Source organism: Oratosquilla oratoria, chromosome 20 (genome assembly GCF_046742065.1).
Source record: "Oratosquilla oratoria isolate Oo_2021 chromosome 20, ASM4674206v1, whole genome shotgun sequence".
NCBI classification, from domain to species: Eukaryota; Metazoa; Arthropoda; class Malacostraca; order Stomatopoda; family Squillidae; genus Oratosquilla; species Oratosquilla oratoria.
The window spans coordinates 52,451,477-52,466,476 of record NC_134796.1 but is presented as its reverse complement, the minus strand read 5'-3'; the positions used below and the strand labels follow the sequence as shown (position 1 = coordinate 52,466,476).

General features: G+C 40.9%; 3 protein-coding genes across 3 annotated transcripts in view; 2 read left to right on the top strand and 1 right to left on the bottom strand.

Moving 5' to 3' along the window:
* The window catches only part of LOC143036081 (uronyl 2-sulfotransferase homolog pip-like), a 95,388-nt gene that overhangs the window by 42,375 nt on the left and 38,013 nt on the right, over positions 1–15,000 (bottom strand). The gene's annotated exons all lie outside the window — the stretch shown is intronic.
* On the top strand, positions 409–1,452 carry LOC143036302 (serine/threonine-protein kinase Chk1-like). The gene has a single exon (XM_076203550.1). It carries the CDS (start codon positions 409–411, stop codon positions 1,450–1,452), a length of 1,044 nt encoding a protein of 347 aa, XP_076059665.1.
* Positions 10,865–11,908, top strand: LOC143036301 (serine/threonine-protein kinase Chk1-like). Its single transcript, XM_076203549.1, has one exon. The coding sequence runs from the start codon at positions 10,865–10,867 to the stop codon at positions 11,906–11,908; it is 1,044 nt and encodes a 347-aa protein (XP_076059664.1).

The following is a 15,000-nucleotide window of genomic DNA, read 5'->3' as shown; positions in this document are numbered from 1 at the left end:
TATTGTTGATTTAATTACCTATTTATTCACTTATCACTTCCTTTACTCATTTATTAATTAATTAGCATGTTTATTTATTCATTTGCTTGTATTTGTTTCTTTATTGAATTATTTATCTATTTTGTATATGTTTAATGACATATTCATATGTTTGTTTATTTAATTATTCATTCATTTATTCATTTGTACCACTACTCATTTATTTGTTTCTTTATTTGCTTATTTATTTGTTTATTCATTCTTTATTTGTTTATTCCAAGAGCGATGAAGAAATATTGTCTGAACCTTTTTTTTTCAAAAATTTTGGGACTCCTTTTGGTTGGAAGGGCTTATCATATATCCAGGTTTTTTTGACACATTGTACTCTATAACTCGCCTCGACCAAAGATCTATTGTGATTTTGTGAAAATGAGAATCAACGAGGTAACCAGCGACTTCGTCGATTTGCTTGGTTTCAGCGACGTCATGGAGGAGAAACAGGGCACTTCGAGTTACACACTCAAAGACATCGAAGTCGCAATAGGATCTTTCATCAGCGACTTCACTGTAGAAGAAGTCTCAAAAAAGATCGAAGCGACAATCAAGAAACGAAAGATTTCCCATTCCGAAGAAGAGGAATCATCGAAGGGAAATAAGAAAGCTAAAGTTTCTGATATTTTTGACACCCAGAGCAACTGGAAAGAGATGGGTTTGCTCGGTACTGGTGGATTTGGTTCTGTCCAGCTTCTAAAAAATGCTTCTTCGGGTCTTTTGTGTGCCAGAAAATCGATCAAGATCGTTGGAATCGATTGGCAACAAGACGAGATCGAAATTCATAAGAAGCTGGACCACATTAACATTATCACCTTCCTGGGCGAAGATGTCAATGAAGAATACTTGTACATCTTCCTTGAGTATGCCCGTGGTGGTTCTTTGAACGACAAACTTGGCGACAACGGACTCTCCGAGAACAAAGTCCGTTTCTACTTCGTACAGTTGATCGAAGGAGTTAAGTACCTTCATTCACTCCACATCACTCACCGAGACCTGAAGCCCGCAAATCTTCTTGTGTCGAGTTCCGACGTTGTAAAGATCGGTGACTTCGGTCTCGCGTGTGAGTTCGTGGAAGGACAGTACCTGAGCCGCAAATGCGGGACTACGGGCTATATGGCTCCCGAAGTCTTCAAGAGACGTTACATGGGAGACCAGGCCGATATCTGGTCCTGCGGGATCATCTTGTTCAAACTCCTCACTACTCGATGTCCTTGGGGAAGAGCCCTCGACGAAGACTCGAAGTACGTCATTTGGTCCAAATCAGTCATGTCGAAGGTGACTTCTGCAATGCGCAAAGAACGACTGTGGAAATCACTCTCCGAAGAAGCCTTCGGTCTTGTAAAAAGAATCCTCAATCCAACTCCACAGGAACGAGCCACACTTACAAGCATCGAGGAAAATGCCTGGACTCAAGGCTGATGCAAGAAAATAACTTATAAATAACTTCATGAATTTCTTACACTAAATCATAAACAGAATATTAATTTTGACGAAAGTGCAGCCTAAAGTATCTGGCAAAACATTTCTACTTTAATGGGATATTTCCCTCAGCTGAATAAAATCGTCTGGCGACAGCCGAAAATGTATATAAAAAACGATCCCATCCATTAGCACTTCAGGTCTTTTTACCGTCATTATCAGTACCATTATCATCCATTTTCTTCAGGGACTATTTTTTTCATTACCATTCCTGGAATCCATTACACGTATTCCTTGTCTTGTTTTCGCCTTCCAGCTTCTCTTTGCCCTTCGTCTATTTTGTACAATACACGGTTAAGACCATCTTTTTATCTATTCATTTATCTATTCTATTTACTAATATCATTATGTGTGACTCTGGTCCGTAGGAGTATCCCTCCTGACCCAAAAAGTCCCTAGAATATAAAAATTGCATATTACTTATCTGTCCTTACCCGACGAGCCGTGTGACGGAAACCAGGGATGACCCTTCATCCACAAGGTCCTGAGGCGGGAGGAACAACGAATGTATATGTAGTGCTTTGATTAGGCCACCCCTCTTATGAGGGGGAAACGCCCTTTTGTACATATATATGTATATACATGTAGTCTTTCTTTGATCACAAGTATCTTCACCTTAACACTTCGAACTTCCAGTAAATGCACTATGAAGCTCTTGTTACTGCGTATTAGTTTTGTGCTCGACTACACTTTTTTGTTGTAAGATTGGATTCGTCTTTTAATCTTAATCTAATTCTCTCTCCTAAGAAATTCTTCCCCGTCGCATATAACACAACCGCCTTATCATCTCATTAGGTCAAGTGTTATTATCTTGCATTTCTTCTAAATCCTGGAAGACACATTTTCCCTACGTGACTCCTTCGTTCCATCTATCGGAAGTCATGTTTGGTTGTTTGTTTGTTTTATGCAATAAACTTGTCAAGCCCACACTCGAAGCTATTGCTATTTGCATAAAAACGTTTTGCTCTCTTGGAATCAACTCTATCTCCCTCTCTCTCTCTCTCTCCCTCTCTGTCTCTTTTGCTCTCGCTCTCTCGCTCTCTCTCTCTCTCTCTCTCTCTCTCTCTCTCTCTCTCTCTCTCTCTCTCTCTCTCTCTCTCTCTCTCTCTCTCTCTCTCTCTCTCTCGCTCGCTCGCTCGCTCGCTCTCTCTCTCTCTCTCTCCCTCTCTCTCTCCCCCTTACATTATTTGCATTCCTCAGACCTCCACGTCCCGTTTTCGAAATTTTCATTGCTCTGTATTTTTCTCTAAGAAGGTTAGATAACTTTACAGATGGGATAATGGACATCGATCTACCTATATATATAGTGTAGGCCTTATGGTCTCTTGCTGTCTCCTCCATTCTTAAGTTCCTGTGTTCTTTAGTCCTTTACTTCCTTCCATGGCTATTGACTAGGGTGCGTTTTACCCCTATGGTGGGGCGGAGATAAGAAAGGCGCCCCTAAGTTCCATTGAATGCTGTAGGAGGTCGCTCAGGAGGGTCGAGTGGCTACAATAGAAACCTTATCCCTCCGGACCACTTTTCCAGTTCTTTGTCTTTCTCTGTTTTATTTCTCTACGTAGTTGTTGTCGTTTCCTGCAAGAGGCTGGATGACCGCATCGCAGATAACTTTCCAGGATGCAACACTTCACCCCCATACTATACAACACATTATGGAAGACTGCATTGAACACAATCACGCACGCCGACAACACAATATAAAGGACTTGTGGAGAGAACCCCGTTCCTGCCGAGGCGTTCCACAGGGAGACGGGACTACTCGGCCAGACACTCCAGGGAACGACAGCAACTACGGAGAGAAATAAAAGAGAGAAAGACGAGGAACTGGGAAAAGTAGCCTAGTAGGTAAAAGTTTCTAGTGTAGCCACTGTTATGCTTTGAAATACCAATTTTAACCGGACGTAACAGGTATTATTGTATGAGGTTAGTGGACACCAGGGTTGGCGATTTTGTTTTTTCTTAAAAAAAGAAAAAAAAGAAAAAAAAATATATATATATATATATATGTATAAATATATATGTATATATATATATATATATATTTATATATATATATATATATACATATATATTTATTTAAATCAGATTTATTTGATTTAAATACATACATACAAATACCAAGGCTTTTTCCCCCTTACAAGGGAGGTAGTCAAAAAGGAAAAGGCATCAAATCATTCCCACCCATTCCATTCCTGAATACACTCCACATCCATCCACCCTCCCTCTTATCTTAGTACCTCCTGGATGACGGGTCATCCATGCACCTTGTCCACTGCCCTGGGTTAGAAGCAGTGTCGCAAGACACAGCACATCCACAGCAAGGCCGCTTCATTAAATCGGCGACCCCCCCTCTCCCCCCCCCTCGGGCTGCGTCAAATTTTGCTCACACATACTACCTCACCCCCACCCCCCTCATGCATCACAACATCATCCATATACAACCATTCTCCACTCACCCTTATCTTCTGTTCTCTCCCGTCCTTCCTCAACAGATATTCCCTCTTCCCCAAAGCCCCCTTTACCCCATCCATCCATCTCATCCTAGGACGTCCCCTCATGTTCACTCCCTCCACATCTGCCTTCCATACCTCTTTTACTAGTCATTCTTCACTCATTCTTTCCATGTGTCCAAACCATCCCAATACTCTTTCATCAACCTTATCTCCCAACTCCTGATCACCCCCGTTCTTCTCCTCACCACCTCATTTCTCACTCTATCTAGCCTAGTAACCCCCATCATACTTCTCAGACACCTCATCTCAAACACATTCAAGTTCCTTCTCTCTTCCTCTCTTATGTTCTATGTTTCTGCCCCATACAGTGGTGTTGGCACAATCACTCCTTCATACAGTCTCCTCCTAGCATCCATTCCCAAATGTCTATTCCTCATTATACTCTTCAATCCCCCAAGGCATTTACTCGCTTCTCTCAATCTACATTCTACCTCCACCTTCACTCCACCTTTTCCTGCCACATTTGCACCCAAGTATCTAAAACTATCCACTTCCTCCAGTCACTCTCCCTTAATGCTCACTTCCAGTCTACTACCACTTTCACCCCTTGTACATCTCATCACCTTTCTTTTACCCACATTCATCTTTAGCTTTCTTCTATCACATACTCTCCCAAACTCTGTCACCAACTTCATCAGTCCCTCCTCCGATCATGCCACAAGTGCAGTGTCGTCAGCAAACAACAGCTAGCTCACCTCCCACTTTTCTCCATATTCTTTAACCATCTCCAATCCCTGACCCACTGGCCTTCCATTTACCTCTCGCACCACCCCATCCATGTATAAGTTGAACAGCCAGGGCGACATAACGCATCCGTGACGAAGTCCCACCTTTACGTCGAACCACTCACTCTCTCCATTTCCAATCCTGACACAAGCTCTACTACTCTCATAAAAACTCTTGACAGCTCCTAGAAGCTTTCCTCCTATCCCATATATCTGCATAACCTCCCACAGTGCCTTTCTGTCTACCCTATCGTAAGCCTTTTCTAGATCCATAAAAGCCCACAAAACATCCTTCTCCTTTTCTATAGCTTTCTCACATATTTGCCCTACCACAAAGATCTGATCTACACAACCTCTACCCGTCCTAAATCCACACTGTTCCTCACCAATTACTCCCTCTCTTCCTCTCCTAATCCTCTCAATCAAGATCCTCCCATAAGCCTTCCCAACTAAACTTAACAAGCTAATCCCTCTGAAACTACTACATTCACACTTGTCCCCTTTCCCCTTGTAAAGTGAAATTATACAGGCACTCCTTCAGTCCTCCGGCACTCTACCCTCTCTCCAGCAAACATTAAATAACCTCACCAGCCAGTCCACCAATCACTGTGCCTCCTTTCTTTAGACATTCTGCATGGCATCCATCCAGACCAGGTGCCTTACCTGCTTTCATCATCTTAACAACTGTCCTCACTTCATCCTTTTTTATTTCTCCTCAATTTTCCTCACTCATCACGGTCATTTTCTTAGCATTTCCCACTGCAACTATCTTTGCCTCCCTATCCTCCTTCACATTTAGCAACTCCCTAAAATATTCTGCCCATCTTCCCCTTACTGCTTTCTCTTCTATTATCATCTCTCCATCTGCACCTTTTACCGTTTCTTCTCTACTTGATTCGCCTCCTCTTCTTCTCTTAATTTCTTTCCAAAACATCTTTTTATTACTTTCAAAATTTTCTGTCATACTCCTACCCCACTTCACATCTGCTCTCCTCTTTGCCTCCTTTACCTTTTGATTCGAACCCAGCTGACCCATAACAAAGTTACAGTGACATAAACCAATACGCTCTCAAGAGATATATTCGTTTACGTCACTGTAAATTTGTTATTAGTTAGCTGGATTCGATTCCTCGGCTCGTCCACGTTTCAATTTTCAACGGATGCTTCCTTCGCGCGACTTTCAGTCTCGATTGCGATGGCATGGAATTAAGTGATTTGTGGTTGAAAAAGGTATTAATTGATCACTGGGAACCATTCAGTGTATATATATATGTATATATACGTATATATATACATATATATACATATATGTATGTATGTGTGTCAGTGTGTGTGTGTGTGTGTATGCGTGTGTGTGTGTGTGTGTGTGTGTGTGTGTGTGTGTGTGTGTGTGTGTGTGTGTGTGTGTTCGTGTATGTCTACGTGTGTGTACATGTATATGATTATATGTATGTGTGTATATATGTATACTTTTATACATGTATATATATATATGTATATGTGTGTATATATATATACATATATATATGTGTATATATATGTATATATGTGTATATATATACATATATATATGTATATATATGCATATATGCAAGTGTATATATAGAAGAAATAATAACGGAAGTACAGAGAAATTGTATTTTTCGACTACTATCTGAATGCTTACATGAGGTTAAGGTACAGGTATATATCAGGAAGTGAGGGGTACATAGAAGGGGATGGGGAAAGTGGGAGGACTCAGGCCACATGCCCTTGAAATGGTTGGGTCAAGGAAGGACAGTGGGTGCTATTTTGTCCGACCTCTCCTGACATAATTTTGTTGACCGTTAACCGTGTCAACAAAATTATATCAAGAGCGGTCGGACAAAATACCACCCACATTCCTTCCTTGACCCAACCATTTCAAGGGCATGTAACCTGAGTCCCCCCCCCCACTTTCCCCATCCCCTTCTATGTACCCCTCACTTCCTTATATATACTTGTACCTTAACTTCATGTAAGCATTCTGCTGAAGGGGACTACAGATAGTAGTCGAAATATACAGTTTCTCTGTACTTCCGTTATTATTTCTCCGATAGTGAGTTTATAGTGAACTTTTACAAATGTGTTATAACATACCAATTTCCAATATATATAGAAGTTTATATGTATACATATATATATATATGTATATATGTATACATATGTATATATATGTTTAATTTACATATATACATAAAAGAATATATGTATATATGTATATATTCATAAGTGTGTATATATATATATTCATGAATATATATATATATATATATGTATATATATATACATATACATATACACTGAATGGTTCCCAGTGATCAATTAATATCTTTTTTAATCACAAATCACTTTTAATTCCATGCCATCGCAGTCGAGACTGAAGAATCGCTCGATGGAGGCATCCGTTGGAAATTGAAACGTGGACGAGCTGAGGATTCGAACCCAGATAACCCGTAACAAAGTTACAGTGACTTAAACCAATACGCTATCTCTCTTCACAGCGTATTGGTTTAAGTCACTGTAACTTTGTTACGGGTTAGCTGGGTTTGAATCCTCGGCTCGTCCATGTTTCAATTTCCAACGGATGCCTCCATCGAGCGATTCTTCAGTCTCGCCTACGATGGCATGGAATTAAAAGTGATTTGTGTATCCTCAACTGGCTATGAGTAGATACATAACACTGAACTTAAGGCGGCTATATTAAACTCGTTATTGGTTCCTTTCCTTTATTGGTTCACAATTTCTTCTATGGTTCTACACTAAGTCAATCACTTCTTGGTTCTATACCACAATGCACTATATTATTTCTTTGTACGTATCATCGGACCGACTCCCTCTCGAGCTCTCTGCATCCCGTTAAAAAGGCCGGAAATTAGGATTCAGCATTTTTGGAGGTCCCACGCTCGTATAAGCTTAAGAGTTTATGCGAGCAAGATTACAAATATTTCTTCTTATTACTATCTTGGGGTTACATTATATAATGTAGTCTAACAGCTAAAATATATATATATCCAGGGGAGGGTCGTCAGTATACGTAATAACGTGTTTTAGTACTGTGTGGTTACTTGAGTGATCGCGTGTGTTCGTGTGTGCGTGCGTGTGTGTCGCCCGGCCGTGGCGGTGGTGGAAATTGTTTGGTCAGCAGGCGCCTGATCGTCCCGGTGAGTGAGTGAGGGAGTGAGTGGGTGATATGACTGGGCGATACTATTCGTCATGTATATGAGGCGTATACATATCTGGTTGAAAAAAGATATTAATTGATCACTGGGAACCATTCAGCGTATATGTATATATATGTATATATGAATCACAATGGCAAAAGCCGACAAGACTGTGAGAATAAACACCTTGTGAGATCGAAACCTTTATTAGTACTACGTATCGCTTGGTACAGCTTTTTCAAGTACAGACATGACACACACTCTGAGCACATATAAGCCAACAGGGAAGGAACTGGGAGAGGTTATCAGGGAGGGGTGGGTGGTAGGTGGAGGGGGAGGAGGGGGACGGGTGGGACTTGGTGGAGACAAAGGAGGACATTTCGGACAGTTTGTTGAAGTGGACTAAGGGGGACATTTCATACATTTATTTAATGCGGGTAACAGATGGATTATAGGAGGGGCGATGTTAAACATGCCTCTGTTCTGCTCAATGGTTTTGAAGCTTTGAATGGCGGCCGCTTCGAGGCATTTTCTCCTCATCCTATCTGGTTCACTAAACAGAAGTTCTGCGTTATCCCAATCCATCAGGTGGTCGTTGGTGTTCCGGTGGATAACACAGGCGTTGGTGGTGATGTTGTTCCGGGAATCGTAGCGATGCTCCCGGATCCAACAGCCAGGACGAGATGTGGGGAAAAAACGCTGGTGTCTACCGCATACCCTGTGCTGGATGTGATAAAGTATACATCGGCGAGACTTCCCGTGACCTGAAGACCCGGATCCGGGAGCATCGCTACGATTCCCGGAACAACATCACCACCAACGCCTGTGTTATCCACCGGAACACCAACGACCACCTGATGGATTGGGATAACGCAGAACTTCTGTTTAGTGAACCAGATAGGATGAGGAGAAAATGCCTCGAAGCGGCCGCCATTCAAAGCTTCAAAACCATTGAGCAGAACAGAGGCATGTTTAACATCGCCCCTCCTATAATCCATCTGTTACCCGCATTAAATAAATGTATGAAATGTCCCCCTTAGTCCACTTCAACAAACTGTCCGAAATGTCCTCCTTTGTCTCCACCAAGTCCCACCCGTCCCCCTCCTCCCCCTCCACCTACCACCCACCCCTCCCTGATAACCTCTCCCAGTTCCTTCCCTGTTGGCTTATATGTGCTCAGAGTGTGTGTCATGTCTGTACTTGAAAAAGCTGTAACAAGCGAAACGTAGTACTAATAAAGGTTTCGATCTCACAAGGTGTTTATTCTCACATATATACATATATATGTATATATATATATATATACATATATACATATATATATGTAAATATATATATACATATATATATAAACGTATATTCATAAATAGATATATATATATACATATATATGTATATATATATATATATATGTATATATATATATATATATATATATATATGTATACACAAATGTCTTTTGGGCAAAGAAGGGAGAAGACAGGAGATAGTGGTGAGTGGAGAATGAATGTGGACATACTCTGTCTTTGGTGCACTGTGTTTGATTTACGGCAGTTAACGGATGCAGGGATGACCCGTCATCCATGAGGAGCTGAGATGGGAGGAGTGGAAAGGATTACAAAGGATTACAAAGGCGGAGGATGCCAACAGGAGACCTTTTGGTCCATATCTAGGTCGGATGCGAAAAAAAAATCATAATAATAATAGAATAATAACAATAAAAAAACTATAATAATGTATGCAACAAACAAAATACATAGATAAATGCATAGGTATAGTTGAATAACAAACAAACAGGTAAACAGTAAATAATGATAAATTGACACATAACTAATAATAAATGAAAATAAAACGACAAATGATAACAAAACAAAAACAAATAATATAAAATAAATTATAACCATTACAGCATCTTGCTTAGATGTTTATCAAAATGAGTCTTAAAGCTTCGAACTGAACTGGTGGAGGAAAGTGGAATGGGTGGCAGTAGCTTCATGCCTCGGCCTACTTGCCTTATAAGGGGGAAAGAGCTCTAGGTTTATAGATAGAATAAAATACACACACACACACACACACACACACACACACACACACACACACACACACACACACACACACACACACACACACACACACACACACACACACACACACACACTCACACACACACACACACACATACACACACACACACACACACACACACACACACACACACACACACACACACACACACACACACACACACACACACACACACACACACACACACACACACACACACACACACACACACACACACACATTATATACATATATATATATATATATATATATATATATATATATATATATATATATATATATATGTTCTCAAGAAACTTATAAGAAGCATGATTTTTCTTTTAATGTTTGAGTTCAGCCGGATTAACCAATGACATTACAGATGGCATGCCCATATTTGTTCTATATTTATTCACAGGTAACTAAAGCCTGTTTTCGTAAAAAATAATTAATTTATTGTTGATTTATCTACCTATTTATTCACTTATCACTTCCTTTACTCATTTATTAATTAATTAGCATGTTTATTTATTCATTTGCTTGTATTTGTTTCCTTATTGAATGATCTATTTATTTTTTTATATGTTTAATGACTTGTTCATTTGTTTGATTATTTAATTATTCATTCATTTATTCATTTGTACCACTACTCATTTATTTGTTTGTTTGTTTGCTTATTTATTTGTTTATCTATTCTTTATTTGTTTATTCCAAGAGCGATGAAGAAATATTGTCTGAACCTTTTTTTTTTTTTTCAAAAATTTTGGGACTTTTTTTGGGTGGAGGGGCTTATCATATATCCAGGTTTTTTTGACACATTGTGCTCTATAACTCGCCTCGACCAAAGTTCTATTGTGATTTTGTGGAAATGAGAATCAACGAGGTAACCAGCGACTTCGTCGATTTGCTTGGCTTCGGCGACGTCATGGAGGAGAAACAGGGCACTTCGAGTTACACACTCAAGGACATCGAAGTCGCAATAGGATCTTTCATCAGCGACTTCACTGAAGAAGAAGTCTCAAAAAAGATCGAAGCGACAACCAAGAAACGAAAAATTTCCCATTCCGAAGAAGAGGAATTATCGAAGGGAAATAAGAAGGTTAAAGTTTCTGATATTTTTGACACCCAGAGCAACTGGAAAGAGATGGGTTTGCTCGGTACTGGTGCATTCGGTTCGGTCCAGCTTCTGAAAAATGCTTCTTCGGGTTTTCTCTGTGCCAGAAAATCGATCAAGATCGTTGGAATCGATTGGCAACAACAAGAGATCGAAATTCATAAGAAGCTGGACCACATTAACATTATCACCTTCCTGGGCGAAGATGTCAAGGAAGAATACTTGTACATCTTCCTTGAGTATGCCCGTGGTGGTTCTTTGAACGACAAACTTGGCGACAACGGACTCTCCGAGAACAAAGTCCGTTTCTACTTCGTACAGTTGATCGAAGGAGTTAAGTACCTTCATTCACTCCACATCACTCACCGAGACCTGAAGCCCGCAAATCTTCTTGTGTCGAGTTCCGACGTTGTAAAGATCGGTGACTTCGGTCTCGCGTGTGAGTTCGTGGAAGGACAGTACCTGAGCCGCAAATGCGGGACTACGGGCTATATGGCTCCCGAAGTCTTCAAGAGACGTTACATGGGAGACCAGGCCGATATCTGGTCCTGCGGGATCATCTTGTTCAAACTCCTCACTACTCGATGTCCTTGGGGAAGAGCCCTCGACGAAGACTCGAACTACGTCATTTGGTCCAAATCAGTCATGTCGAAGGTGACTTCTGCAATGCGCAAAGAACGACTGTGGAAATCACTCTCCGAAGAAGCCTTCGGTCTTGTCAAAAAAATCCTCAATCCAACTCCAGAGGAACGAGGCACACTTACAAGCATCGAGGAAAATGCCTGGACTCAAGGCTGATGCAAGAAAATAGCTTATAAATAACTTAATCAATTTCTTACACTAAATCATAAACAGAATATTAATTTTTACGAAAGTGCAGCCTAAAGTATCTGGCAAAACATTTCTACTTTAATGGGATATTTCCCTCAGCTGAATAAAATCGTCTGGCGACAGCCGAAAATGTATATAAAAAACGATCCCATCCATTAGCACTTCAGGTCTTTTTACCGTCATTATCAGTACCATTATCATCCATTTTCTTCAGGGACTATTTTTTTCATTACCATTCCTGGAATCCATTACACGTATTCCTTGTCTTGTTTTCGCCTTCCAGCTTCTCTTTGCCCTTCGTCTATTTTGTACAATACACGGTTAAGACCATCTTTTTATCTATTCATTTATCTATTCTATTTACTAATATCATTATGTGTGACTCTGGTCCGTAGGAGTATCCCTCCTGACCCAAAAAGTCCCTAGAATATAAACTGCATATAACTAATCTGTCCTTACCCGACGAGCCGTGTGACGGAAACCAGGGATGACCCTTCATCCACAAGGTCCTGAGGTATGAGGAACAACGAATGTATATGTAGTGCTTTGATTAGGCCACCCCTCTTATGAGGGGGAAACGCCCTTTTGTACTTATATATGTATATACATGTAGTCTTTCTTTGATCACAAATATCTTCACCTTAACACTTCGAACTTCCAGTAAATGCACTATGAAGCTCTTGTTACTGCTTATTAGTTTTGTGCTTGACTACACTTTTCTGTTGTAAGATTGGATTCGTCTTTTAATCTTAATCTAACTCTCTCTCCTAAGAAATTCTTCCTCGTCGCATATAACACAACCGCCTTATCATCTCACTAGGTCAAGTGTTATTATCTTGTATTTGCTTAATCTAAATCCTGGAGGACATATTTTCCCTACGTTACTCCTTCGTTCCACCTATCGGAAGTCATGTTTGTTTTTTTGCAATAAACTTGTGTAGCCCACACTCGAAGCAATTGCTATTTGCATAAAAACGTTTTGCTCTCTTGGAATCATCTCTCTCTCTCTCTCTCTCTCTCTCTCTCTCTCTCTCTCTCTCTCTCTCTCTCTCTCTCTCTCTCTCTCTCTCTCTCTCTCTCTCTCTCTCTCTCTCTCTCTCTCTCTCTCTCTCTCTCTCTCTCTCTCTCTCTCTCTCTCTCTCTTCCTCCCTCACCGACTCCCTCTCTCTTCCTCTCTCACCGACTCCCTCTCTCTCCCTCTCCCCCTTACACTATTTGCATTCCTCAGACCTCCCTGTCCCGTTTTCGAAATTTTCATTTCTTTGTATTTTTCTCTAAGAAGGTTAGATATCTTTACAGATGGGAAATTGGTCATCGACCTACCTTTATATGTAGTGTAGGCTTTATGGTCTCTTGCAGTCTCCCCCATTCTTAAGTTCCTGTGTTCTTTAGTCCTTTACTACCTTCCATGGCTATTTACAAGGGTGCGTGATAGCCCTATCGAGGGGAGTGGATAAGAAAGGCGCCCCTAAGTTCCACTGAATGCTGTAGGAGACCGCTCAAGCGGGTTGAGTGGCTACACTAGAAACCTTATCCCTCCGGACCACTTTTCCAGTTCTTTGTCTTTCTCTCTCTTATTTCTCTACGTAGTTGTTGTCGTTTCCTGGAAGAGGCTGGATGACCGCATCGCAGATAACTTTCCAGGATGCAACACTTCACCCCCATACTATACAACACATTATGGAAGACTGCATTGCACACAATCACGCACGCCGACAACACAATATAAAGGACTTGTGGGGAGAACCCCGTTCCAGCCGAGGCGTTCCACAGGGAGACGGGACTGCTCGGCCAGACACTCCAGGGAACGACAGCAACTACGGAGAGAAATAAAAGAGAGAAAGACGAAGAAGTGGAAAAAAGTAGCCTAGTAGTTAAAGGTTTCTAGTGTAGCCACTCAACCCTCTTGAGTGACCTCCTACAGCATGCAGGGGAACTTAGGGGCGGTTTCCTTATCCCCACCCTATCATAGGGCTATCACACATCCATGTCAATAGCCATGGAAGGAAATAAAGGACTAAAGAACACAGGAACTTAAGAATGAAGGAGACTGCAAGAGACCATAAGGCCTACACTATATAGGTGGTTCGATGTCCATTATCCCATTCATAAAGTTATCTGACCTTCTTAGAGAAAAATACAAAGAAATGAAAATTTCGAAAACGGGACGGGGAGGTCTGAGGAATGCAAATAATATAAGGGGGGAGAGGGAGAGAGAGAGGGAGAGGGAGGGGAGGGCGAGAGAGAGAGAAGAGAGAGAGAGAGAGAGAGAGAGAGAGAGAGAGAGAGAGAGAGAGAGAGAGAGAGAGAGAGAGAGAGAGAGAGAGAGAGAGAGAGAGAGAGAGAGAGAGAGAGAGAGAGAGGGAGAGAGAGAGAGAACTCCGAGAGAGCCAAACGTTTTTATGCAAATTGCAATTGCTTCGAGTGTGGGCTAGACAACCTTATTGCAAAATAACAATCATGACTTCCGATAGGTGGAACGAAGGAGTCACGTAGGGAAAACGTGTCCTTCAGGATATAGATTAAACAAATACAAGATAATAACACTTGAACTGATGAGATGATAAGGCTGTGTTATATGCGACGGGGAAGAATTTCTTAGGAGAGGGAATTAGATTAAAATTAAAAAGATGAATCCAATCTTACAAGAGAAAGACGTAGTCAAACATAGAAGTAATAAGCAATAACAAAAGCTTCATAGTGGAAGTTCAATATGTTAAGATGAAGATACTTATATACAAAGAAAGACTACATGTATATATATACAAAAAAGCGTTTCCCCCTCATAAGAGGGGTGGCTTAATCAAAGCACTACATATACAGTCGTTGTTCCTTTCATCTCAGGACCTTGTGGATGATGGGTCATCCCTGTTTCCCGTCACACGGCTCGTCGGGTAAGGACAGTGTAGTTCTATGCAGGTTATATCCTAGGGACTTAATCTATATATTAATACGCTTGTAACTATCTATGTGTGTCACGCGGTGACGTCACGGCAACGAAGCCTTCCAAAATTGCTGACAACTGATTGGCTGCGAACTAAGGGAGAGTGGTGACGTCA